The following is a 27,180-nucleotide window of genomic DNA, read 5'->3' as shown; positions in this document are numbered from 1 at the left end:
AGAAAAGCCAATAGAGGTTTCACTTCTGAGTTGGTCACCGCTGTGGGTGACCCTCAGGGGACCGTCTGAGGAAATGAGCTGAGAATGTTTGAACATGAGAATGTTTCCGAATTTTCCGCTGAGAGGCGGAGAGGCTAGGGTATCTATCACTCCTTGGTCGAAGTTGCCCCGGGGTCCTTAATTCACCCACATTTCCAATCCGCCTTAGCTAATTGACCACGAACGCTGGCACACGTGGAGCTGAGCCACAGTTTCTTGAAATCAGGTGGGCAGAGGGCATAAACATCTGCTGCAGTCACCTCTCTTGGGGAGTTTACATTAGGCCTTGTCTCTAACTGTAGGAGAAATATCCTCATGCTTTATCCGCTTAACAGGTGCTGCTTTTATTCTTTCCGACAATTCAAGGAGCCAGGTAAAGCAGACGCCATGCACGTGAGATGAGATGAGAATGTGGGGCTCATCCAATAAAATATATTTGTATTTCTGTATTTTGTACATATATTGTCTGGTTTGGTCCTTAAGCAAATGCTTTGCAAAATAGATATAATTATTGTCTCCATTTTATTTTCATTTTTATTACCTCCATTGCACAGATGAAGAAGAAACTCAGGTTCATAGAGGTTAAATGACTTGCGAAAGTGACATAGCCAATACGAAAAAGTCAACACCTAAATCAAGGACTTTTTAAATTCTAGGGCTTCTGTACTTTCTATTCCACTTCACTGTCTGTGTGGTCACTAATTTGTACTTTCTGAAACTTGGAATCAAATCTAGATTCTCTTACTCAGAAATCTCAACTTGGGATTTCATAGTTCAATCCTGGTTTTGGCACCAAAATAATTAATTAGTTAATTAATTAAAATTGGACTTTCAGATATCAGAAAACAAGTATAAAGGCCCCCAGTCATCCCGAATGGCTGGTAGATGGCTTATGCATTTATCTACTGCAGAATAGGACCAATATATGAAATAATAGTAAATACTGTGACTATTTCTGGAGTTTATTGAGTGCCAGGTTCCATTATAAGTGCTTTTACATGTACTTAAGCCACATAATAACCCTTTGACAAGGGTACTATTATTACTATGTTAAAAATGGAAAACTGAAGCACAGAGAGATTGCCCAGGGTTACATAGTGAATAAGCATTATGTATAGACTTCCATTAAACTTATTTATGTTTTAAACCGGCTTCTGCATGGGAGGGCCATGAGTAAATGGAGATTTTAGACTAGAATGGATAAACTTAAAGGGGCAAGGGAGGAGGACAAATGAACCTCCTTGAGGAGAAGCTTGCACATTAAATGTTTTCATATTCTCATTCTCAGTGAAACAAAGAGCTACTGAGAATTATGGTGACAGCAAAGTGTGTTTTTTTTTTTTTACAGAAGATCTGTTGACATCTATGAATTGTCACGAATACGCTTTGAAAGATTTCAAGATAGTTTTTAAATACCCTGGTCATTTCATGATCACAATACTGCATTCCCAGAAATAGAGACAGTCAGGTGTGATACACCTCCTGACGTGCTGCAGTGGAAAGTACCCAGCAACACTTGTGAGGTTTGGAAAATCAAATGTGAATCTCAGCAAGCCTCAATATCCAACTAGGAGTTTATAGGAAATACAGGAAACAGAAGAGCAAACTAAGCAATACCACAGGAATTCAATTAACAAAATCTAGCCTCGGAGAAATTCTACAGAACAAGTGACCCATTCTCTTCAACAAATAAGTAGCAAGGGAATAAAGAGGGGGGTGTAGGGAAATCATTATAGTTAAAAATATTTTTTAGGAAATTCCCTGGCAATCCAGTGGTTAGGACTTGGCACTCTCACTGCTGGGGCCCCAGGTTCTATCCCAGGTTGGGAAACTAAGATCCCACAAGCCTTGCGGTGCCACCACAAATATATATATATATATATTTTAATATTTTTTAGAGGAATACATATTAATGATTTAAATAAGTAAGAATTTGCCTGTTATTTTCATTTCTTTTCTTTAGAAATGCATACTGATTTATAAATGAAATGATATGATGGCTGGTGTTTGCTTTCAAATAATCTCACAGGGATAGAAAATGGATGCTGTAGATGAAACCAAATTGGCCACGTATTGATAACTATTGAATTAGGGTGCTAGTGGGCTACTTTTGTTTATATTTGGAAATGCCATTGTGTATGTCTGCGAAAGGTTAAAAGAAAATTCACAAAAATGCTAACAAAAGGGTAGCATAATAATAGGTCTTTTTTTTCATCGTATCCTGTATTCTAATTTTTCTACTTTTTTAAAATTTATTTTATTTTTGGCTGCGTTGGGTCTTTGTTGCTGCGCGTGGGCTTTCTCTAGTTGTGGCGAGTGGCAGCTACTCTTCGTTGGGGTGTGTGGGTTTCTCATTGCAGTGGCTTCTCTTGTTGCGGAGCACGGGTTCTAGGCACACGGGCTTCAGTAGTTGTGGCGCATGGGCTCAGTAGTTGTGGTTTGCGGGCTCTAGAGCGCTGGCTCAGTAGTTGTGGCGCAGGGGCTTAGTTGCTCTGCAGCATGTGGGATCTTCCCGGACCACAGCTCAAACCCGTGTCCCCTGCATTGGCAGGAGGATTCTTAACCACTGCGCCACCAGGGAAGCCCTTTCTACTTTTATAAGTATAAAAATTTATTATATCTTCAATTTGTACAGTAAAAAGTAACGACTTTCTTTGAGATGGAATATTGTTTTGTTTCAAAGAGAAGATTAGAAGAGAAACTAAATATATGAGTTAATGATTATATTTAGCCAATGAGTTAAAGATTATAAGTAGTCAAAACAGATGACTATAATTGTTATCGTAAACTAGAAATTTAAAATAAAGGTGGCTCTATAACCATGCCTGATTTAGTTGAACCTCACTTTATACCGTTTGAATTTGGTCCCTTGCAACATCTTTTTTGGTTTAAAAAAGCCAGTATTGGGGAATTCCCTTGTGGTCCAGTGGTTAGGACTCCACGCTTCCACTGCAGGGAGCCCAGGTTTTATCCCTGGTGAGGGGAACCAAAATCCTGCAAGCCGCGCAGCGTGGCCAAATAAATAAATAAATATTTAAAAGCCAATATAGTAGTCATTATTAGATAGTATAGTAAGATATGTGCTTAGTAAATAGTGATTTTTATTTGAGATGCAGTTATGTAGTAAGGCAAGTATAAAATCATAAAAGGCATTCTTTTTTTAAAAAAATTATTCAAAGTACTAAACACATTCTTAAAAATCTATGGCAAGAAATTTCTACATCCTGAAGGTAAAAACGAAATCAGATTGACTTTATCTTGACTGATCTCAAAAATCAACTGCTTCTAATACCCAGTTGACAGAATTGTTATTGTTGAGTGGTAGTGGCCAAAATTAATATTTTTTGTGCCTAATCCCCAAAACATAACAGTAAATTTACATAGCGCAGTATTTTAATTATGCAAGGTTTAGCAGTGGACATTAATCTGTAATATTTAAAATCGAAGAGTTGGCACTTAAGAAGCTAATAGTCACATATCTATATTATCGCCTCGTCTCTATTTTGAAACAGAAAATCTACTGCCAATTCCTTACCAAAGCCTTATGCTCCATTTTTTTTTTTTCTTCAGAACCTTTTTTATTCTTCTGACCACCAGAGAAGGTCAGCTTGAACCAAAACAAGCTGAAATAGCCTCAGAAGGCCCACCTCATTACACACAACAGGGCAAAACCTGAAGTGAAGCCTCAGTTTTTTTCAGAGCAGATTCAGCATGTATTCTTACACAGGTGTCCACTAAAGACTGATCAACAAAGCACCACCACCACAAACATACAAACACTGTTGGGGGCTCCCCCGTGTGTCATTCACGGAGTCCGCCTCTTCCTCAGCCATAAGCAAGCCCTTCCTTGTTCTTTTGCGGGGGAAGGTCCTCCGTGCATAGAGCGATAGACCATTTATTTACTCTGGAACTTGGAAAGGAAGGTGACTCAACTTATTTCCTCCCCTGCATCTGAGATGCAGTCACTTCTCTGAATATGTGAACGGTGATCTGGGAGATAGGTGGTAGAGGGTCCCTCAACAAAGACTCTTCAGGACCAGCCTGTCAGGCTTCTTAAGTACTTAATCCTTTGTTTTTCAGAAACCTTTGCACCTGGGCTCCCAAGGGGCAAGCAGGCCCAAAGGAGCGGCCACAGGCCTGGGAGCAAGCGGCCTCTCTGAGCAGTCACCGGGGAGGAGGAGGGGGCAGGGAGGGGCGAGGTGGAGATGCAGGGGGACAGAAATCAGCTGAAACACTCCATGCTGGTTCTGACTCGCTCCATCTCGTGCAGGAAGCTGTAGAACTGAGGCAAGGTTAATTCTATGTATAAATTTTCTGTTTGGGGCTTCCCTGGTGGCGCAGTGATTGAGAGTCCGCCTGCCGACGCAGGGGACATGGGTTCCTGCCCCGGTCCGGGAAGATCCCACATGCCGCGGAGCGGCTGGGCCCGTGAGCCATGGCCGCTGAGCCTGCGCGTCCGGAGCCTGTGCTCCGCAACGGGAGAGGCCACAGCAGTGAGAGGCCCACGTACCGCAAAAAGAAGAAAAAAAATTTTTCCGTTTGATTTCCTTTCTTAACCACCAACTTTAATTGTAAAAACATACTTCCTACTTTTTCCAGTTCTCTGCTCCCAGACGTCACTCCAAATGTCCACTCCATATCTATAAGCTGGTTAATCATCAGAGTCTGACCTGTGGCCCATCGAGCAAGGGTGGGAGCATTCTGTTTCCACTTTTCAGAAAAGTAGGTGACTTTCTCTTCACTGAGACTCAGAGTTATGAAATCAGCCTGGACCTGCTCAGCTGTGAGACTCTTCTTCAAGGCACCATTTGAAATCAGGAGGAGGCTCTTCACGATGCTTCTGACGGGGCCGGGGCTGATTTGCTTGGTGGTGGCAAATTCAGAGAGCTGAGCCAGAAACCTTTCCATCTCTTCTGGCTCAGTGAGGCAGTGGAAGAGCACTTCCTTCAGGGCTGAGAACTTCTGCGCGCCCAGCTGGTTCAGCTGCTGCGCATAGCTACCCATGGCCCCGGGCACCGGTCGGGTCCTCTGTGCAGTGCCGGCGGCACATGGCGTCCGCTCAGCCCCACGGACCCCCAGCTCCCGCGCCTCCCCAGACTTCCTCCTTCACGCCGCTCTTCATTTTTTAAATAGAAAACAGAACAGGGACTTCCCTGGTGGCTCAGTGGTCATGTATCCGCCTGCTAGTACAGGGGACACGGGTTCGAGCCCTGGTCTGGGAAGATCCACATGCCGTGGAGCAGCTAAGCCCGTGCGCCACAACTACTGAGCCTGCGCTCTAGAGCCCACGAGCCACAACTGCTGAGCCCACGTGCCGCAGCTACCGAGGCCACATGCCGCAACTACCGAGGCTGCGTGCTGCAGCTACTGAAGCCTGCACACCTAGAGCCCGTGCTCCGCAACAAGAGAAGCCACCGCAGCGGAGAGTGGCCCCCGCTCACCACAACTAGAGAAAGCCCGTGTGCAGCAATGAAGACCCAATGCAGACAAATTAATTAATTAAATTTTTAAAAAATCCTCTCTCATCTTTTTGGTAGTCTGGGGTTTCATTGCCTCTGAGGATTACAAACCTACTTGTAGTTTATTTTTTTCCCTGCGGTGGCCGAGTCTTGCCTCAGTACAGACTATAAAGAAGTAACCACTATTAGAATGTACTTGTTCCAAGCCTTAAACTTGGACTAAGTCAAATTTTTAAAAAGTTTTCTGCCATCCCTCAAGCAACTCCACACATGCACACACACATTTTTTTTTTTAAACCTTTGTTATAGTAGGTCACATTCTCGGGAAAGTACACAGGTTTAACTGCGCAAACATGGCTAACACCCGTAGCAAGACACTGAATTCTACTAACGTGCCAGAAACTTCCCTCCCAGTGATGGCTCCTCCCCAAACACCACTGCCTGACTTTTAAACTCTACATTAGCTTTGCCTGTTTTTCTGTTTTCGTTTTTGTTTTTGCGGTACGCGGGCCTCTCACTGCCGTGGCCTCTCCCGCTACGGAGCACAGGCTCCAGACGCACAGGCTCAGCCGCCATGGCTCACGGGCCCAGCCCCTCCGCGGCACGTGGGATCTTCCCGGACCGGGGCATGAACCCGTGTCCCCTGCACCGGCAGGCGGACTCTCAACCACTGCGCCACCAGGGAAGCCCTAGCTTTGCCTGTTTTTGAACTTAGTATAATCACGTAGTATATACTATTTGGCTTTTTTTAACATTATGAGGTTCATCCACGTGGTTGTAAATTGCAGGATTTAACTCATTCTCTTAACTGTATGGCATGAAGGTCCATGTTTTTATTGAAAGCACTGCTGTGTTTACTGACTTGTGCCTGTGATTTTAAGATAATTGTATATTTGCAAGTCGTTACCCCTTTTAATTGCCTTAGTGCACCTATATATTATCTTCTTGACAAAAAAGAAGAGTAATCTCATATTTAAAGATTTTAACGTTGTAGTTGTATAAGCCACTAAATTCTTTAATGAAATACTCAGCCAGGTGTTAGGAGGACGGATGTTATGCCAGTGCTGCCTCTTTTCTTCCTGTCCCCGTTGACTTGTGTTACCACCCTCCCATAATCATGCTGGAGGAGCCCAGAGGTAAAGGCAGAAACAGGCCCATCAGGATAATGGGACTCAGGCCAACTGGTACAGTACAATGGCAGGACTTTCCAGGTTAGGAAAATTGGAAGTATATTGTGTTTCTTCACCCCTAGAATATTGGTAGAGTAACCTCTACCTCTCAATCTCTATTTTTCCTGTGTTTCTGTAAGAAAGACAAGAATTTCCACCATCCTAAAATGTTCTTGTATTTAGTTGCGTCTGCAGCACCTTTGGTCTCCCCTTGAACTTTTCTACAAAAGAAGCTCAGTGTCAGCCTGGCAATGCCATCTCACTTCATTGCTGGGCTGCCACTGGGTCTGTTATCCTCATTTTACCCTCCCTGAAGCTTTCAAAGGCCCACTATTTAATTTTGCAGTTTTTGTGGTGCTTACAATTTAGAAGATGGCTAGAAGCAATTTTTCTTTTCTTTTTTGGGCACGCCTCATGGCTTGCAGGATCTTAGTTCCCCATCCCGGGATTGAACCTGCGTCCTCAGCAGTGAAAGCGTGGAGTCCTAACTACTAGACTGCCAGGGAATTCCCTTTTTTTTTTTTTTTTTCCTTTTCTTTCGTTTTGCAGGCAATTTTTCTTGAAGGAGATCAATATCCTTATTGATTCGGGTGAAAACAGTTTGCTGAAGCCAAGTCAGGAGGGTAATATTTACACAATATAAATGAGATTTAAATCTTTAGTCCTTTACCACTTTGCCTTTTTAAAATTTAATTCACTGTGAAATCTGCATAATAACTCCCTAAATTATATAATATAGAGATGATAAAAAAAATCTCCAGTGGTTTATCTCTACTTTTTTAAAAAATGTAATCCAGGGCTTCCCTGGTGGCGCAGTGGTTGAGAGTCCACCTGCCGATGCAGGGGTCACGGGTTCGTGCCCCAGCCCGGGAGGATCCCACATGCTGCGGAGCGGCTGGGCCCGTGAGCCGTGGCCGCTGAGCCTGTGCGTCCGGAGCCTGTGCTCCACAACGGGAGAGGCCACAACAGTGAGAGGCCCGCGTACCGCAAAAATAAATAATAAATAAATAAAAATAAAAAAATCTGGGGAAACGGAGGCCCAGGGAGATAAACTAAAAAAACTCAGGGCACACAGCCAGGCTGTGGCAGCATTAGAAAAAAAAAAAAAAAAAAAAAAAAAAAAATGTAATCCAGGGCTTCCCTGGTGGCGCAGTGGTTGAGGGTCCGCCTGCCGATGTGCAGGGGACACGGGTTTGTGCCCCGGTCCGGGAGGATCCCGCATGCCGCGGAGCGGCTGGGCCCGTGAGCCGTGGCCGCTGGGCCTGTGCGTCTGGAGCCTATGCTCTGCGGCGGAAGAGGCCACAGCAGTGAGAGGCCCGCGTACGCAAAAAAAAGAAACAAAAAACAAAAAAACGTAATCCATTGTAAAACCCACTTATGGACTTCCCTGGTGGTGCAGTGGTTAAGAATCCACCTGCCAATGCAGGGGACATGGGTTTGAGCCCTGGTCCGGGAAGATCCCACATGCTGCAGAGCAACTAAGCCCCTGCGCCACGACTACTGAGCCAGCGCTCTAGAGCCTGCGAGCCACAACTACTGAAGCCTGTGCGCTTAAAGCCCGTGGTCCTCAACAAGAGAAGCCACCGCAATAAGAAGCCCGCGCACCACAGCAAAGAGTAGCCCCCTGCTCAATGCAATTAGAGAAAGCCCGCCGGCAGCAACGAAGACCCAACGCAGCCATAAATTAATTAATTTTTTTAAAAACCTTGTAAGGAGACATCTTAAATTCAAAAAGCAGTTATTCCAAATGGCCCAAATTTTAACACTCATTTTAATTTTTAAAGGTAATTTTCATTGCCTAAGTTTTTAAGCAATTGTAAGCTAGTTGCAGAATATAGAAAATAGAGAACCTCTAGGAACTTGAATATTGCTGCTTTATTTTTTTTTTTAACTGTTAAGATGATTTTCAGTACCTCTCTTCTACATTCAGTACCCTCTTTTCTTATCCCAAAACTATTGCTGTTGTTAAACTAGCATTTCCCAGGGGAGCTTTGCTTAGAGCAGTTCAAGTCAAGAAATCTATGGTCAAGGGAAGTTCTTAGACAAGAGTTACTAATTCATTTTACAACAGCATTCAGTAAACATTTGTTGGTTGTGTCATGTGTGCCAACACCACGCTAGATACTGGTGACAAAATAGTGATCAAATATAGTTCCTGTCCTTAGTTTATCAATTTGACCTCATACCACTCTCTGAAATGTCTGAAGAGTACGTACACTCCTGTGGAATAGCTTCCCTGAAGCAGAATGACATGACAATGTACTTTTGAGCACTTGTAGAATTATTCTGTATTAAATAGATGACAGGTGGATAAGGATCAAGTATGAAAGTTTTCTCTGTGATTTGAGGGTTTGGGGGTAGTTCTTTTTCCCCAAAGGAGAAAAGTATAGGTGGGTAGTACCTCTATTGAGTCTCTAGGAACAAAATTCACTAGATTAGTTAGCTGAATTAGCTTCATTACATTACTGTAAATTTATTCTAAGTGAAGTCATGTCAGGCTTCTGGTGTTATTGAAAATCCAGCATGCTAAAATACAACCTATTTAGTGTTTTTATTCCTGGACAAATTTTAATCATGTCAGATAAGAAAGTGCTTTATTTATGCCTCTTCTGCATTTAAAAAAATCACTTTCAAGAAAAATTTAATGTATTACTATGAATAAAATAACACATTTTGGGCTTCCCTGGTGGCGCAGTGGTTGAGAATCTGCCTGCTAATGCAGGGGACACGGGTTCGAGCCCTGGTCTGGGAGGATCCCACATGCCACGGAGCAACTAGGCCCGTGAGCCACAACTGCTGAGCCTGCGCGTCTGGAGCCTGTGCTCCGCAACAAGAGAGGCCGCGATAGTGAGAGGCCCATGCACCGTGATGAAGAGTGGCCGCCACTTGCGACAACTAGAGAAAGCCCTCGCACAGAAACGAAGACCCAACACAGCAAAAATAAATTAATTAATAAACTCCTACCCTGAACATCTTCTTAAAAAAAAAAAAACAACACACATTTTCTCAAAATAAAACTCTTTAGATATTAGAATCAACTGAATATTTTGATGTCATGAATGAATAAATAATAGTTGAGGTGGGTTTGTTTGGGTTTTTTTGGTTGTTTAGGGTTTTTTTTTGGGGGGGGGTTAGTAATTTTGAGTATAGCAGCAGCACAATAATAAATAATTCAGTTCCTCAGTAAATTTTTCTTAAATTGAGCAAAAAAGAGGAAAAAAATAAAGGAAAATGAGTTATAAAATTTTTTATGTTGTCCATTGTAAACTACAGGATTAATAACACACCAGCACATTTTCTCCGTTAAAGTAATTAAAGCTCTGATTTCAGGAACTGGAACGAGCATGGAGAGAATATGATAAGTTAGAATACGATGTAACTCTCACCAGGAACCAGATGCAAGAGCAGCTAGATCGCCTTGGTGAAATTCAGGTACAGAATTACAATATTTTTACATTGTTTTAACTGGCTTTGACTGGTACTGTACAACCCATCTTGTTAGCTTCATGCACACCGTTAACAGTTTTTGCATTATTGGCTACCTAACATCTGGGTTTCAATACTTTCAATGATAGGAATCTTACGATCTCACAAAGTAGCTCATCCCTCACTGTTTAAAAGTTCTTTATCCTATTGGGCACATGGTGAGCCCTAGAGTGTTCTGTGCTCCTAGCTAACTATGTCACTTAGCACTGAAGTGTCAAATTATCTTATCCATTCTATATTAAATCCCTCTCATTTATCAAACCATTATTTAGCCTATTGTCTTGACTGCTATTTTATTAGAATAGAGGAAGATGCAGCACCATTTGGCATAAAGAATCCAGTTTTGTGAATAGGCAGATATGGAATGAAGTTCCAGGTGTTTGTTTTCTTATCTATAAAGTTGAAATAACAATACCTGTCTTAAAGTGTTGCCCTGAGGAATGGAAATAATACATATTTAAGAAAATAATAAAAGTCACTTTATGCTTGTGACCCTCTGTAAATTTGGTCATCTGCATTGGAAGCCCAGTAGACTCAACAAATCAATACAACAAATAAAGAGTAAGGTTGACTCATAGAATGTCAACTGTCTTCTATGCGTGCTGTCCAAAATAGTAACCACCAACCACGTGTAGCTGTTGGGCACTTGCAATGTTGCTAGTGTGGCTGAGGAACTGAATTTTTAATTATCTGAATTTAAGTAGCCATGTGTGGTTGTGACTTCTGTACTGAACACTGAAGTTACTAAATACAATAGAAAAAATTGGTAAACATCTAAACCTCAACCAAGGGATCAACAAACTTTTTCTGTGAAAGGCTAGATATTAAATATTTTAGATGTTACAGGTGTATACGCTCTGTCACAAAATCTTTGGTGTTTGGGGGTTTTTAATAACCCCTTAAGATTATAAAATTTATTTTTAGCTCACAGGCCATAAAAAAGAAGCCATGGGCCAAAGCAGTTTGCCAATCCTGATTTAACCTAACAAAAAAAAGCTCATCATGAAAATTTAATAACTATATTATAGGACATAAGAGAAGACCTGAATAAATGGAGAGGTATAATTGCTATACTATGTTCACCGATGGCCTGATTTAACGTTATCATGATGGAAATTCTTCCCATAAGCACAATTCCATTCCAACCAAATTTCCAGAAAAAATTAACAAAATGATTCTATATTTTTAGGGTATAATAAAGACCACAGTAGTTAGACATTTTTTTAAAAAATAAAGAACTAGGAAACACACCTTATGAGAAGTAGCATTGCGCATGTAACCTTAGGCCAGTTACATAACAGCTTTGTACCTCAGTTTCTACAGCTGTAAGATGAAAATAATAATGGTACCTACCCCTGTTGGGTTATTATCATGGTTAAATGTGTTGATTTTTTTTGAAGCACTTAGAATAGAACCAGGCAAATAAAACAGACTATATATATAAGTGTTTGTTAAATACATAAGTAAACAATGAAGACAATATAAAAAACTTGAAAAATGACATACTAGGAAGAAGTGAAGTATCTTTGACCTCTAAAAATTCAACAAGTCACTGTCTAGATTTGCAAAGAACTTTTTAATTTGGAGAAACAATGCATTAGAAAAATAGACAAAGAACATGAGTAGTTTTAATTAATGGAAAATTTAACTCACATTGCTAACAAGTGTTTGAAAAGTTGATCAGTGTAACTAGTAACCAGAGAAATCGCAAAATAAAACAAAAATGAGATTTTCATTGTACACCTTTCAGATAGACAAAAATATGTATATTTTTTAAATTAGTGCAAAAGTAATACATATTCTATATGTGCAATTATCTGATTTTTATAGTTTATATTCCCTCCCTATAAGTCTTTATCAGTATTCACATCTCAGGGCTGACATAACTGTTACAGTTATCGTACTTATTTACCTATTTCTTTTACAGTTATATTCTAAAAATGATATTTATCATTTTTGTATTTATCAATAAGAGTCATTAGAGTTTTACTAGAATCTTACTAAGATGATCTTATTTTGGCTTCAGTTAGAGTATTTAGCCTAAGGGACATGAACTAGGGTAGTAAAGAAATAACTTTAGGATAGAGTAAAAATGGCAATAATCAATTTCAGAAACTGAAAATTTGTCCTGCAAATATATTTAACTCTATCAGTAAAAACTCTTCAAATTGCCCTTTCTTTTTTTTGTTTTTTGGCATGTCTCTATGTTCTAGAACTTAAGAGGCTAAAATACTTTCCTTCTTTTCCCCTAAAAATGTTTTGTTTAATTTGGGATTTGTGAGTTTCTGATCTGTTGTGTTTTTGTTTTGTTTTGTTGGTTTTGGTTTGGGGGAGGGTTCCACATTTTTAGTCCCATCTAATCAGTATTCCTTCCTGGGATTGTAAGTAACTCAACACAGTGTGTATTGAAAAGATGTGAAATAGTGTGTGTAGGTCTGAAATATTTAATTTTTCTGTTTCTCTGCTTTTTTTCTTTTATCTTTGCCATTGACATTGTAAAATTGAGAAGGTCACACAGATCATATTAAATATTCTTAAAACTTAATCCACTGCAATTCTCATTTTTTAAGTATATAATTAGTGGAATTTATAACTGTATTTAGTGATTTTTTCCCCCTGTATGTGGTCTGTCCATTATTACCGATAGACTGAATCAGCAGGAATTCAGCGTGCACAACTTCAGAAAGAACTCTGGAGAATTCAGGATGTCATGGAAGGACTGAGTAAACACAAACAGCAGAGAGGCACTGCAGAAACAGGTACATTAGCTTCATCTTTTATTCTGCACTTATTGACCATAATAATATATCTAAATGGAATAACACATAGAATTGGATTTCTCTTGTTATTTTAATGGATTTTTGACATTAGAAAACAGGCACTTTGTAATATTGAATCAGTACCCAAGTTTATATATAATATAGAAAGCAAAAGTTTGACCAACCACACTCACACAAAAATGAATCATTGTTTTGTGTCTATAATTATAAATGCACACAGTGTTTTGGTTTGGGGAGTTTTTTCCCCACAACAGAAAATGTTGTTTTTCATCAATATGTTTTTTTTCTCCTTAACAATACAATACAATAACAGCTGTGTAAGAATCATTGTATAGATGAACTATAATTTATCCATTTCAGTGTTGATGAACAATGTAGGTTGCTTCCAGGTTGTTGGGTGGGTAGGTGGGGTTTTTTGTTTTTCTTTCATAAGCCATGATGTAACGAACATTACTGTGTACATAATAAACACACCTGCTAGTACTAATGGGTTCTAGGAAATGAGAAATAAGTGCACATTTTTCATTTTGATATGCACAGCCAAATTGCTCTCCTAAAAGATTATATCAAATCATACTTAAACCAGTAGTATTTGAGAAAACCCATTTCCCCATACTCTTGTTTATATTAGATATTTCAGTTTGTATCTTTTAATGTATTGGGGTTTTTAAAATATATTTTATTGAAGTGTGGTTGATTTACAATGTGTTAATTTCTACTGTATAGCAATGTAATGGGTTTTAAATTCAGAAAACAAATGAGGGGTTAGAAACTAAAGACTTTGTTTAAAATAAATGAAATTGTTCCTTTTTTCTGTAGATTTAGGAAGATATGTTTAGTGTAAGTAGTTATATTTTACAATTTTTTTAATAGGCATGATAGGATCAAAGCCTTTCTCAACAGTTAAGTACAAAAATGAGGTAAGTTTGGATTGTTTCTCTAACTATAAATTAATTTATAATTAAAACATGAATTAGAATTTTCTCTACTCATAACAAAAATGTTTTCTAAATATGTTTGAGTTACTGTTTTGATCTTGAAATTTTGCTGGTTCAGTAATTTGATTCTTCTAACAAATGTGATCTTCTTCCCTTAGTGGAAAAAAAAATTGAATCACTACTTCTCATCTATGTTAGAACTTTAACATTGTCATACTTTTTCTAATCTAAGTACTTTGAGTATTTATTTATCATTGTTTGGTATGATAAGTTGGCTGTGTATCATGCATACCATAAAGAAATGACAACTACAAAGAGATACTGTCAACCTAGTTGAAAGCATCTGTGGTCTTGAATTTTGTATAAAAGCCAATCAAAAAGAAATGTTCTTTCTTTTCTCTTAAAAATTAGCAAAACAATACAGAGTGAGATTTTTTTTTAATGAATTCTTTCCTTTTATTTTTAAAATGAAATACAGTAGTTTCATACATTTGTTTTGATGTTGAGCTTTAGAGTAAAGCTAACCTGTGTGTTACAGAAAAAATTAAATGCAGTCAAATTTAAAACCCAGTTATTGGCTATCATAAACATTTTTTTGTTTTACTTTTTAATATGAGACTCTTGGCTTGGCAGTGTCCCTTTAATTATCTTAAAGTGAATGTAAGTTAACTTACCATTGCAAAGAATTTCGATATACTTAATTCAATATGCTTATCTAAATAAGGTGACTATTCTACAATCTTTAGGAAGAGGAAGTAGTCCCACCTCGTCCTCCACTTCCTCGGTCCTATGACTTTACAGACCAGCCTCCCATAATCCCCCCTCTGCCCAGTGATAGCAGCTCCTTGCTCTGTTATAGCAGGGGCCCAGTCCATCTGCCCGAAGAAAAGAAGATTCACCAAGTTCAAGGATATCCAAGAAATGGATCTCACTGTGTAAGTGGCTGCAATAGCCACAGAATAATCAATCGTACATGCCCTCATTTTTCAAACTTAATTTATTTTAGACTCAAACTTTTTTTTATTATAACACCACTTTTAGCCAGCACTTTTTTGTTCATATATAACATTATCATTTGTTTTTCCTGTTTTAGTTTTACCATTCTTATTTTGTAATATTTTCACAATTTTAATAAAATTTCATAGTTTCTGCTTTTCATGAATATTTTCATAAAGTGGTTACTTTATGTGCCTGTGTTTAAGGAGCCATATTTTAAATATACCATTTCAGGATATTAGAAGCAAAATGATATCTTTAGATCAGAAAGACGCAAGGAAAAGAAGATTCTTACCAGGAATGATCAAAAGGTTGGGATGTGGGCAGTTCAGTCTAGGAAAACTGTTAGAGGATGTGGACATTGCCAAGGAAAGACATTACCCATGGAAACTGGAAAAAAGGAGTTTGGGGATTAAACAAATAAATGTAAAATGTAATAAGCAAGGAGAAGAGAACAAGGAGAAAAGGAATAGGGCTAATTGAGTTAATTGATATAATTATTTTTAGACTTTAGTTTTACTATGATAAAAATGTTCTGATGACTTTGTCCCTAAGAGGAATATTCTTAATTTTAAAATCAAAAGATATGCTGGTTAAAAATCTTTTATAAAGTCTTTTTTTCTACCCTAATTGTAACATATATTAATTGTGTTATACCCAAGATAGCTGACTGAGGCTTTTAATTGTTAGAGTGTGAGTTTTTAGAGATAAACATTTTAAAAGAGACTTTTGCCTTTGTGTGTGTGTTTGTGTGTGATTACATATCTTCCTTTCAAGGGTCCAGATTATAGACTCTACAAGAGTGAACCAGAGTTAACAACAGTGGCAGAAGTTGATGAGTCTAATGGAGAAGAAAAATCAGAATCTGTTTCAGAAATGGAAACTTCTGTTAAAGGTCAGCATTTGAGATATGTTTTATCTCCTGCGTTTTTCAGACACCTTAGAAATAAATTTAGTTTATATGTTGACACAGTACATATACACGTCCACAGTCCCTCATCTGAAACCTTTGGAATCTGATGTGTTTCTGAATTTAGAAGTTTCAGATATTGGGAAGATAACATGACCCATAAACCACATATCAACATGTCATCTCTCTCTGCTGAGACAAATATGGCAAAATGTGGGATTTTTCAGAAAAGTAATTTCTGATCATAACCCACTAGTCAATTTTTTTTTTAATAATCTGCTAAAGGGTCATAAAGTAAAGCTTGAAAAATAGTGAGTGGTAATATTCACATAGCTTTTTCCATAATTGGAATATCCTTCTCGGTTTTCTGATGCTGGGTTTTGTGTTGTTGTTGTTTTGGGGTTTTTTTTAATTAGAAAAATACTGCCATCTTGAAAACTTAATATTTATATGCCTTTCTCATTCTCATCCAAATCATATATTTTTCTCATTGAAAGTCTTTGTTAACTTTATCTTTTCATACACAGATGTAAGTGAAACAGTCATAGTCTTCGTCCTTACCATATTCGTGCATATAATTATAAATACGCAGGAAATATCAGACTGCAAACAAAAGTAAATGTTTTTGGCAAATAGGTAACTAGATACCTGGCCAGTCCTCCACAGATTATAAATGCTGGTTCATATCATTTTAAATATTTTTGAGACGCTTCAACAAGTTGCAGAAAAGTAAAGAGAGGGATGTTCAGGCCAAAAATTATATGAAGGGTAGTGCATTAGTCTGCTCAGGCCACCATAAAAAAATACCATAGACTGAGTGGTTTAAACAACAGAAGTTTATTCTCACAGTTCTGGAGGCTAGAAGTCCCAGACCAAGTTCTGAGAGGGTTTGGTTTCGGGTGAGGACTCTTTTCCTGGCTTGTAGATGCTGCCTCGCTCACATGGCCTTTCCTATGAGTGCCTGTAAATTTTCTGGTATCTCATTTTATAAGGACACTAATCTGTGGGGGTCAGGGCCCCACCCTTATGACCTCATTTAAGCTTAATGACCTCCTTTTAATCCCCATCTCCAAATATAGTCACATCAAGAATTAGGGCTTCAACAGGAATTTTAGGAGGACCAATTCAGTCCATAGCAAGAGGCATCCAGGAAGTAAAGTGGAGCGTGAAAGCCAGCTTTCACCTTGTGACAGGACAAAGCTCAGAGCATGAACAAATTAGGAGTCTGCTAGGAGACCCCCTCAAATAAAGCTGGGGCCCTCTGAGGGTTATACTCTCAGTGAAAACTGATTAACTCAATTTCATCAAAATTTAAAACTTTTGCCCATCAGAATGGAAGAAAATATTATCAGTACATATACCTTACAAAATCCTTGTATCCAGAATATATAAATAACTCTTGCAAATCAGTAATAAAGGTAAACAACCCAATAAAAAAGTAGGCAAGGGCTTCCCTGGTGGCGCAGTGGTTGAGAGTCTGCCTGCCGATGCAGGGGACATGGATTCGTGCCCTGGTCCGGGAAGATCCCACATGCCGTGGAGCGGCTGGGCCCGTGAGCCATGGCCGCTGAGCCTGCGCGTCCAGAGCCTGGGCTCCGCAATGGCAGAGGCCACAACAGTGAGAGGCCCGCATACCGCAAAAACAAAACAAAACAAACAAACAAAAAAAAAAGTAGGCAAAAAAAGCCTTGGAGAGTTAACAAACCAGGTATACAAATGGCCAATAAGCACATGGAAAAGCTTACAACTTATTAATCACAAAAGAAATGCAGTTTTAATGCAAATAAAAATCACATTTCACACCTTCTAGAATGGCTAAACTTGAAAGACTGACTACCTAGTGTTGGTTAGGATGTGGAACAATTGGAATTCACACACATTTCTGAGGTGGTATAGGATGGAACAATAGTTTGGCAGTTTCTCATAAAGTTAAACATGCAGTCATCATAGCCAGTAATTCTATATATTTACCTAAGAAAAATGAAAACATAATCCCTCAAAAGACTTATACAAGGGTTGTTATAGCAGCTTTAATTCATAATAGACAAAAACTGGAAGCAGTCATATGTCTGTCAACAAGAGTACGGCTAAACAGGTTGTAATACTTCTCAGCAAAAAACTGATAGATGTATTTAGTCATAACAATGATATCATCTGAAATGTGTTCTCTAATATGGCTTGAATTCTTCCTGGAAGTTTTTCCTCTTTTAAATTTTGGTTTTTTTTTTTTTTTTTTAGTATATAATCATAAGCTCTCATCTAATAAATTGTCTGAAGTGTACAGATCGATTACAGTGTAATTTATTTTGTACCACATGACTTAAAGTCGGGCTTTTAAAAATGGACCACTGACTAGCATAGTAGAAGGCTTTTCTTTATTTGAACTGTAAAAATTACTTGTAATACATCAGTCCAGCTCTTCACATTCTCAAATATACAACTGTAATAAACACAGAGTTCATAAACCATATTAAAACTTCATTAAGCTGCAGATTGTTTGGTTCATAACCTAAAGGGGCCCTGAATGATTGACCACCATTTGTCTTTGGGGGGAAAATAAGATTTCATTTTTCTACTTAGTTAATGTAACTTTAATGAGCCCAAAGAGAATGATTTTTTTTTCAGCAAACTATTGAGATTTGAATAATTTCTTATTTTACTTGTGTCCTCAGTGGACAATAGTGTATATATTCTGCTTACACAAGATGACTGTGGTACAGATGAATACATTTTATGTGAACTGATCATTAGCTTTTATTGTTGTGTTAATGATTTTGTGTGTGTGTATTGTTTGTTTTCTAATTATAAAAGTAGTGTGTGTTCATTTTAGAAATTTTTCAAAAATGCAAAAGTAAAAGTAACTTCAATTACCTATAGTCAACTATTGTTAACATTGTTAGTGGATTCTTTATTGAGGTGGTGCAGTGTGATTGAAAGAGACCAAATGGGAATTAAGGACATTTAGGTAAATCACTTAACCCTTCTGGCCATAACTTTCCTCATCTGTGTGAGAGGATTAGATTAAGGTACTTTTAACCTGTGAAATACTGTAAATACTTCATGAAGAAGCAGAGCAACAAGGGAAAACGGGCCAAAGCAGAAGCTCTAGCCATGCTGCTGCTAAGCTATATGTACTTGAGGAAGTCAGTTAACCCAGATTCTGCACTTCATTTACCTTCTTTTTTTACAGGGCTGTTGTGAAGATATATGATCCACTGCATATCATTAAATTTTATAATTTTTTAATGTCATCTGTTATCATCAGTAGAACTTTATTTCTAAAGCTAACCCTAAATTTGTCTGGTTAGTATCATTGCTGGCTTATTAGGCAAAACAAGTAACAAAAGGTTATTACATTTCCCTGTCTCTTCCTAAACGATACATTTATTTGCCTTCTGATTTTAAAAACCTCAGAGAAAGTCGTTGTTGGCTTAAGTTAGCGGAGCTCCATTAGTTACCTCCTGATTTTATAAATGCTTTATTGTTATCCAGACATTTTTTAATTCCCCATCTCCTACAGTATGCTATGCCTCTTCAAAAATAATATTTTTCTTCCTCATCAACATGTAGGGGCACATATTCATTCTCCAAGTCACTTCGACTTCATGGTAGGAAATATACAAATTTCATGTGGTAAGAACAAAAATCAGACCCATCTAAATACCAGGATAGTTTCTGAAAAGCAAAAATCGTACACTATTTAAAAGCCTCAGAAATTGAATATGTCCAAATAAAGCCATGTCATGTGAAGATGTTTTGTAGAACTTAATGCTGTTTTTATTTTTAGGTTCCCACTTTCCTGTTGGAGTAGTCCCTCCAAGAACAAAATCACCAACACCCGAATCTTCGACAATAGCCTCATATGTAACTTTAAGGAAAACTAAGAAGATGATGGATTCAAGAACGGTATTTAATTATACATTAATTTCCAGAAGGATTCTCAACCTATTTATTGCCACCTTGTATATGTTTTAATTTTTAGAGGTTTCTTTCAAAACTTTTTTTGGGGGGACCACACCACACGGCTTATGGGATCCTTCCCCGACCAGGGATCGAACCTGTGCCTGTGCCCCCTGCAGTGGAAGTGCGGGGTCCTAACCACTAGACCTCCAGGGAATTCCAATCAGAATTGTTTTTTACATACTCTTAAGAAAAATTTAGTAATCTTAATTTTTTAAATTACATTCAGGGAATGAGCACCTCAGAGGACAGGCCTAATCTAGGTTTTCTTTGCTCAGACTCCACATGTGGTCTTTGGGGCACAATTTGTGGAATCTGTTCTCAGATAGCTGCCCTATGTTACCTCTCCTGACACCTCTAAAAATTTCCTTAGGAGAGTGACAGACATGTGCTGTGGTCACCCAAGCGAGTGGACTTCCAAGCCAGCCTGAGTTTGTAGGGCCTTTCCGCTGCAGTAGACTTGGAGTTTGCCAACCTCTGGTTACAATGAGCAATGTGAATTGAGAATGAGAAGCAAATCCTGTACTTCACACTTTCATCAGAGATCCATTTAATTCAGACTGGCTTTTAAGCAGTCTAATCTTGTTCTTCTTGGGAAGATTCTCAAAGGACTTAACTCCCTTTCCCCAAGTACTCTCTAGAAATTTGGGCTGCAAAAGAAATTTTCCTTTTTATCTTTATAAATTCTATTTATTTGCTATGAGATAACTTAAAACTATAAGAAAAGACTGAAAGGTACAACAAATGATAAGATTTATGATTATTCTTGAAAGATATTAAAGTATGGTACAAAGTATATGCCAGAAATTCTGACAGATTTATATATATAAGAAATATAATGGTCCTGTAATACTGCTGTTCATAGAGTTAGGCATTTTTTAGTTTAAAAGGGTGTTTTCTTTGGAAATTATAATGTGAAATAAGGCAACAGAAAAAAAACCTTTAAAAATGCATGTCGAGATCAAACAGAAAGATATTAGTGGATTTATATTATTCTGTAACTATCTTTTTTTTCAAATAACTATCTTTTTTTTTTTTTTTTTTTTTTGCAGTATGCGGGCCTCTCACTGTAGTGGCCTCTCCCTTTGCGGAGCACAGGCTCCAGACGCGCAGGCTCAGCGGCCATGGCTCACGGGCCTAGCTGCTCCGCGGCATGTGGGATCTTCCTGGACCGGGGCACGAACCCGTGTCCCCTGCATTGGCAGGCGGACTCTCAACCACTGCGCCACCAGGGAAGCCCTAAAATAACTATCTTAAATACTACAAGAAAGACTTCTACATAACCAAATACTGGGGGGAAAGTATAGACAACTAGTTACCTAATATTGTACCGGAAAGTCCTTTATAAGCTATACAGATACCAGAAGAAAATACTTGCAGTATAACAGACAAGTTTCATAATATTTGAGGAATTAATATAAATCAGTTATTTTTAGGGTTTTTTTAAATGGAAACTATGTAACAGTAATTCACAAAAATATGAAAATTGCTCAACACTGATAATCATTTTTAAAGTGCTAACTAAAACCCCAGTGAGATACTCTTCTCCAGTTATACTGGCAAAAAGATCTAAAAATTAATAATATCTGGCATTTTAAAAGAATAGATTTGTACAATACTATAACTTGGAAAAGGAAGTTTCAGTGAGACAACACTTTTGCACAAACACAGAAAAACCAGGAAGAATACATGTTTGTTGTTACTAAAAACAAAAGGAGGGCTTCCCTGGTGGTGCAGTGGTTGAGAGTCCTCCTGCCGATGCAGGGGACACGAGTTCGTGCCCCGGTCCGGGAAGATCCCACATGCCATGGAGCGGCTGGGCCCGTGAGCCATGGCCGCTGAGCCTGCGCGTCCGGAGCCTGTGCTCCGCAACGGGAGAGGCCACAACAGTGAGAGGCCCACATACCGCAAAAAAATAAATAAATAAATAAAAGGAAAGAGTGCTAAAGTAGCCAACTTCCCAATGAGTATCTAGAATTTACCTTTATTTAAAAAAATTTTTTTCACAAAAGCAAATGCTTTGTTTCACAAATGAGAAGCATCATTTCTGCACTCTGAGGCTTTTCATTTTTCATTTTCCTTTCAGTTTCTACGTGAGCTCTTCAAGATATTCTATACAATAGAAAACAGTTCTAGATCTGTAGCTACTGCCCTGCAGACACATTTTAGATTGCAGTGGAGAGAAGAGGACCTTGGCCGTTATCCTGACATACTGCTTAGTCACGGAAATACTTACCTCTGCCCTGGGTTCTTTCCAAAACACCAGCAACTCCACCAATGTCTCAGTCAGTTCCCAGCAGTTCAGTCCAGAGGACACAAAGAAACCTATGCATTCTATTCTATAGATCTTAGAATATGTTTAATCTCTAAAATTTCTATTATATAAAATAAGCTAAAATTTCCTTATGACAGTTATTGATATACTTATTTTCGATCTCATACCAATATTGTTTTATATCTTTAGTAAGAAAGTGAGAAGTAAGAACTGGTTGTTTAATGTGACTAATATTTTTTTTTTTTTTTTTTTTTTTTTTGCGGTACACGGGCCTCTCACTGTTGTGGCCTCTCCCGTTGCAGAGCACAGGCTCTGGACGCGCAGGCTCAGCGGCCATGGCTCATGGGCCCAGGCGCTCCGCGGCATGTGGGATCTTCCCGGACCGGGGCACGAACCCGTGTCCCCTGCATCGGCAGGCGAACTCTCAACCACTGCGCCACCAGGGAAGCCCCTAATGTGACTAATATTTTTAAACCCTTCAGTAAACCATAAAAATGAGCCATGTAGGGCTTCCCTGGTAGCGCAGTGGTTGAGAGTCTGCCTGCCGATGCAGGAGACACGGGTTCGTGCCCCAGTCTGGGAAGATCCCACATGCCGCAGAGCGGCTAGGCCCGTGAGCCATGGCCACTGAGCCTGCGCGTCCGGAGCCTGTGCTCCGCAACGGGAGAGGCCACAACAGTGAGAGACCTGCGTACCACAAAAAGGAAAAAAAAAGAGCCATGTAAATGTATATATGTATATAAAATATAACCTTCTGATTTATAGAAAATAGATTCTTCCATAGTTTTTCATGAACTAAGGATGTTTTCTCTACCAGTCTTTCCACAGTAAAAAATGTGTGAAACATTACATTTTTAGTATAATAAAAGAAATTGCTGATTTTTAGAAGCTATGCCCCCTGTTTTCTCCTAGTTTGAGTTTTATACAATTTCCTATCTCGGGGCCGTGGGGTAGGGTCACTCCAGAGCTGCCGTACTTTTTTGTATTTTGTTTTTAAAAACAAGCAAATCCCCTCCTTAAGTTCCTCTTCTCTCCCCTCCCTCCTACCTCTTCTCTCTCTCTCTTTCCATCGCTGATCCTGCATCAGTGCATGCATGAAGTAATCTGCCGTTCTGGTGTTATCTAAATGACATCCAAAACCTCCACTTGAGATTTTGCAAACAAAGTAAATGCATTGCAGGACAATTTTTATTCTAACATACTTTTCAGAAGTTATCCTGTCTTCAGATATTCATCTGTTTGTTTACTTTCAACTTAAAGGAAAGACCAAGAAGTGCAGTGGAACAGCTCTGTTTGGCTGAAAGCACTCGACCTAGGATGACTGTGGAAGAGCAAATGGAAAGAATCAGGAGGCATCAACAAGCATGCTTAAGGGAAAAGAAAAAAGGATTAAACATTATTGGTGCTTTAGACCAGTCACCCTTACCAAGTCCTTCAAATTTAAGGGAAAATCCATTCCGGGTTACCCAGGTATATCAATTGCTTTTACTCATTCTTGTGGGTAAATCTAATATCACTTGAATCTTAGAATCGTAGAGTTACATGGTTGATGGGCTTTTAAATGTCAGCAACATGGATAGTTATATTATTCAACTCTTATAATATGCCAGGACAGCTTAGTAAAATGGAAATAGCCCTGGGTTCAGAAAACCAGAGCTAAATTACTTGTTGGATACCCTCCTATACGTTGTGGACTTAATCTCCTCTACTGTAAATCAAAGAAAGATACAACCTGTCCTATCTACTTCATGGAGATAGTAAGAAGATAAAAGTGTTTTCAACAGATGTAAAATGCCATGCAGGTTAGCAGGATGGTCCCCAGTTCCCCTCCCAATGAAATGTGTATTACTCTGTATACTAATTTAGCCTGACCTAAATTGTAGCGAGAGGGTTTCTAAAGAAAAGTTCTACTATTCATTACATTTTAACTTTAGTCTTATAAAGAGACACCATTCCGTTTCTTATTACTTATTTGTTTGTTTGTTACCCTGATTCATAAATCAGAGCAGACTAAGGAACCTTTCCAGTGGCTTCAGTCTGGTCTATCCCTGTTAGTAGACATGGACCAGCTGAAAGTGATTCCCTGCCATCATAGAAATCCTCTTTCTGTCTTGTCTAATGGAGAGCAGGTATTGCTAATGGTGGTTCAACCAATTAACAGTTGAATAACTGCACATTCTACACATTACAAAATAGATGAGTAATATATATGATTCCTCTGTTGTTTTTCATAAGGAAACCCTTGCAAGTGAAGAACCAACTTTAAAAAACAAAAAATTAATAGGTACTATCTAAAAACTATGCATGACCATATAGTATGAATCTAAAAATGCTGTCTATCTGTTGAACAGACTCGAAGGAGGGATGATAACCTTAAGGAACCAGATGCCGTCATTAGAGAAAATGACGTGAAGCCAAACCATGAAACTCCTGCCGCAGAAACTGTTCGACTAAAAGAAGCTGAACCTCAAAACACAGATTTCAGCGAAGAGGTAGAGAGATTATTTTAGGACAGATGTTACAAAGGGGTGGATTTTTGAAGATAAGATCAAGTGAGAAGGTTGAAAATAGTTACGTGTCATTCTGTCACAGGGGCTATATAGATCTTAGTGAAATGATAGGCTTCGTATAATTTGATTGATGTATTCAGCCACAACAAAAACTGGGTTAATTGAAAACTTAAAACATGATCAATCAAGGCTGGAATAAATTATCATTAACCCAATTAAAGAATCTTATATCCCAAAGCGGCTAACTAGTGGCAATGTACCTTTTATCCTAGTAGCAAAGGACATTAATTTTTTTTTTAGTGTTTTTTTTTTTAAGTTTTGCATTGTATTTTATTTATTTTTTATAGGACATTAATATTTTTAATGCACTTGAATATAAATTTATATTTCAGTAAATATTTGATAGGTATGGGTTTTTTAATAAACTTTAGGAATCATTTTAGATAATTCACTAATATATTAAATGTGGTAAAAATGATTTGAAAAAGAGAATTTTTCTTCTTCTATAGTTTAAAAAAACTGAAAATGCTTTTTCCGAAACACTTTTCACACCTGAGCCAAATGGAGTAAATTCTGAGGAAGTGGTGGATAAAGAAGAAAACAAAGAAAAGATGCCCAAGGATGTTCCATACAGGTAATAATTAGGAAAAACAAACAAAGGAATCATTCACAAAATTGTATACCTGCTTAAAAATGGTAAACTTCAGAGTCAGAGGTCTTGGATTCCAGTCCCAGAATATCTCTTACGAGCTGTAGGATCTTGAACAAGTTACACAACTGTCATGGTTCCTCACTTGTAAAAATGAGGATAATAATCGTATCCATCTCACAAGTGTATTATAGGGATTAAATAAGAAAATATGTATATAGCACTTAGCACTGTGCTAAACACCTAGCAAGTGATCAATAAATACCTTTTTTAAAAAAATGCCAGAGGCACGCAAGCTACAGCAAAGTAAGCACCTCAGCGTTGCCTGTATAATGACAGACATTGATCAGATATCTAAGATGTCTGTTAAGCGTTCCAAATATTATAGTGATTTGCTATTTATTTTTTAACTGTATTTCTTAACTAGCATTTTTAAATGCATATCCTCAGTCTCACCATCCATAAAAAAATTCCTAGTGCTGGAAAAGAGGAATGCTGTGATCTCATGTTATTAGGAATGCCTTTATCTCTTCAATGAATAGCAAGAGGGAACTTGAAAAATATTTGGCGATAGCTGATAAGAAAAAAAATCTGTGCTGAACTTTTGTTAATAGACATAGATTAAAACACATCCAGTATATTACAAATCTATGAGTTCATAATGATACAACAACAACAAAAAATAATTTGTTGGCCCCTTCAGAGGATGCTAGGGAATCCACTTATTGTTCCAAAACCTGGTACATAAAGAGAAAGAAGTAAACATTTATCTTACCTTTCCCAAACAAGCTGCAACCAGAGAGTTTATGAGGAAACTCTTCTTTATTAGAAAAATTTCACTCAATAAAGAATGAGAGGGCTTCCCTGGTGGCGCAGTGGTTGAGAGTCCGCCTGCCGATGCAGGGGACATGGGTTCGTGCCCCGGTCTGGGAAGATCCCACATGCCGCGGAGCGGCTGGGCCCGTGAGCCATGGCCTCTGAGCCTGCGCGTCCGGAGCCTGTGCTCCGCAACGGGAGAGGCCACAACAGTGAGAGAGGCCCGCGTACCGCAAAAAAAAAAAAAAAAAAAAAAAGAATGAGAGGGCTTCCCTGGTGGCGCAGTGCTTAAGAATCTGCCTGCCAATGCAGGGGACACAGGTTCAAGCCCTGGTCCGGGAAGATCCCACATGCCGCAGAGCAACTAAGCCCATGCGCCACAACTACTGAGCCTGTGCTCTAGAGCCCGCAAGCCACTACTACTGAGCCCGCGTGCCACAGCTAGTGAAGCCGGCGTGCCTAGAGCCCGTGCTCCACAACAAGAGAAGCCTGCGCACTGCAACAAAGAGTAGCCCCCGCTCGCCGCAACTAGAGAATGCCTGTGCACAGCAACGAAGACCTAATGTAGCTGAAGATAAATAAATAAATATTTTTAAAAAATTTATTAAAAAACATAAAAGAATGAGAGACTTTGGGACTTCCCTGGTGGTCCAGTGGGTAAGAATCCACCTTCCAATGCAGGGGACATGGGTTCGATCCCTGGTGGAGGAACTAAGATCCCACATGCCGTGGGGCAACTAAGCCCACGTGCTGCAACTACGGAGCCCACGTGCTCTGGCGCCCACACACCACAACTAGAAAGCCCACGCACCACAACTGCTGAGGCTGTGCGCTCTGGAGCCCCCATGTGCCACAACTAGAGAGCCCACACACTGCAATTAAGACCCAACGCAGCCAAAATTTAATTAATTAAAAAAAAAAGAATGAGAGACTTAGAATATCACTGCTTTGCTAAAACCCTATTAAAATAATGGATGAACAATATTCCTCAGTGCTGCTAAAGCTGTTAGCTAAAAAAAATTTTGTTTTTTTTTTTTTAAAGATTTTTAAAGTCTTTATTGAATTTACTACAATATTCTGTTTTATGTTTTGGTTTTTTGGCCACGAGGCATGTGGGCTCTTACCTCCCCGACCAGGGATCAAACCCACACCCATTGCATTGAAAGGTGAAGTCTTAACCACTGGACTGCTAG

General features: G+C 38.7%; 1 protein-coding gene and 1 pseudogene across 7 annotated transcripts in view; one reads left to right on the top strand and one right to left on the bottom strand.

Annotated features, from left to right (window-relative positions):
- The window catches only part of PLEKHA5 (pleckstrin homology domain containing A5), a 243,522-nt gene that overhangs the window by 210,772 nt on the left and 5,570 nt on the right, over nucleotides 1-27,180 (top strand). For 3 of the 6 annotated variants that reach the window (XM_027129464.1, XM_027129465.1, XM_027129463.1), the window contains 8 exons: nucleotides 9,998-10,099; nucleotides 12,801-12,912; nucleotides 13,807-13,853; nucleotides 15,645-15,762; nucleotides 19,565-19,683; nucleotides 23,273-23,482; nucleotides 24,364-24,504; nucleotides 25,032-25,156. In XM_027129464.1, coding sequence (XP_026985265.1) covers nucleotides 9,998-10,099; nucleotides 12,801-12,912; nucleotides 13,807-13,853; nucleotides 15,645-15,762; nucleotides 19,565-19,683; nucleotides 23,273-23,482; nucleotides 24,364-24,504; nucleotides 25,032-25,156 — 974 coding nt within the window. Of the gene's footprint in view, nucleotides 1-9,997; nucleotides 10,100-12,800; nucleotides 12,913-13,806; nucleotides 13,854-14,617; nucleotides 14,807-15,644; nucleotides 15,763-19,564; nucleotides 19,684-21,823; nucleotides 21,831-22,494; nucleotides 22,591-23,272; nucleotides 23,483-24,363; nucleotides 24,505-25,031; nucleotides 25,157-27,180 lie in introns of those variants that run through there. The other 3 variants (XM_027129481.1, XM_027129466.1, XM_027129467.1) reach the window with 3 other exon arrangements.
- On the bottom strand, nucleotides 3,592-5,238 carry LOC113632381 (COMM domain-containing protein 7-like; annotated as a pseudogene). The gene is made up of 2 exons (XR_003437790.1): nucleotides 4,583-5,238; nucleotides 3,592-4,361 (listed from the first exon to the last, which is right to left on the bottom strand). The product of XR_003437790.1 is annotated as a COMM domain-containing protein 7-like (transcript).

This window comes from Aethalodelphis obliquidens, unplaced genomic scaffold, assembly GCF_003676395.1.
Source record: "Aethalodelphis obliquidens isolate GAN/ISIS:26980383/991018 unplaced genomic scaffold, ASM367639v1 scaffold36, whole genome shotgun sequence".
Lineage (NCBI taxonomy): Eukaryota > Metazoa > Chordata > Mammalia > Artiodactyla > Delphinidae > Aethalodelphis > Aethalodelphis obliquidens.
This window is presented reverse-complemented; position numbering and strand designations above follow the sequence as displayed.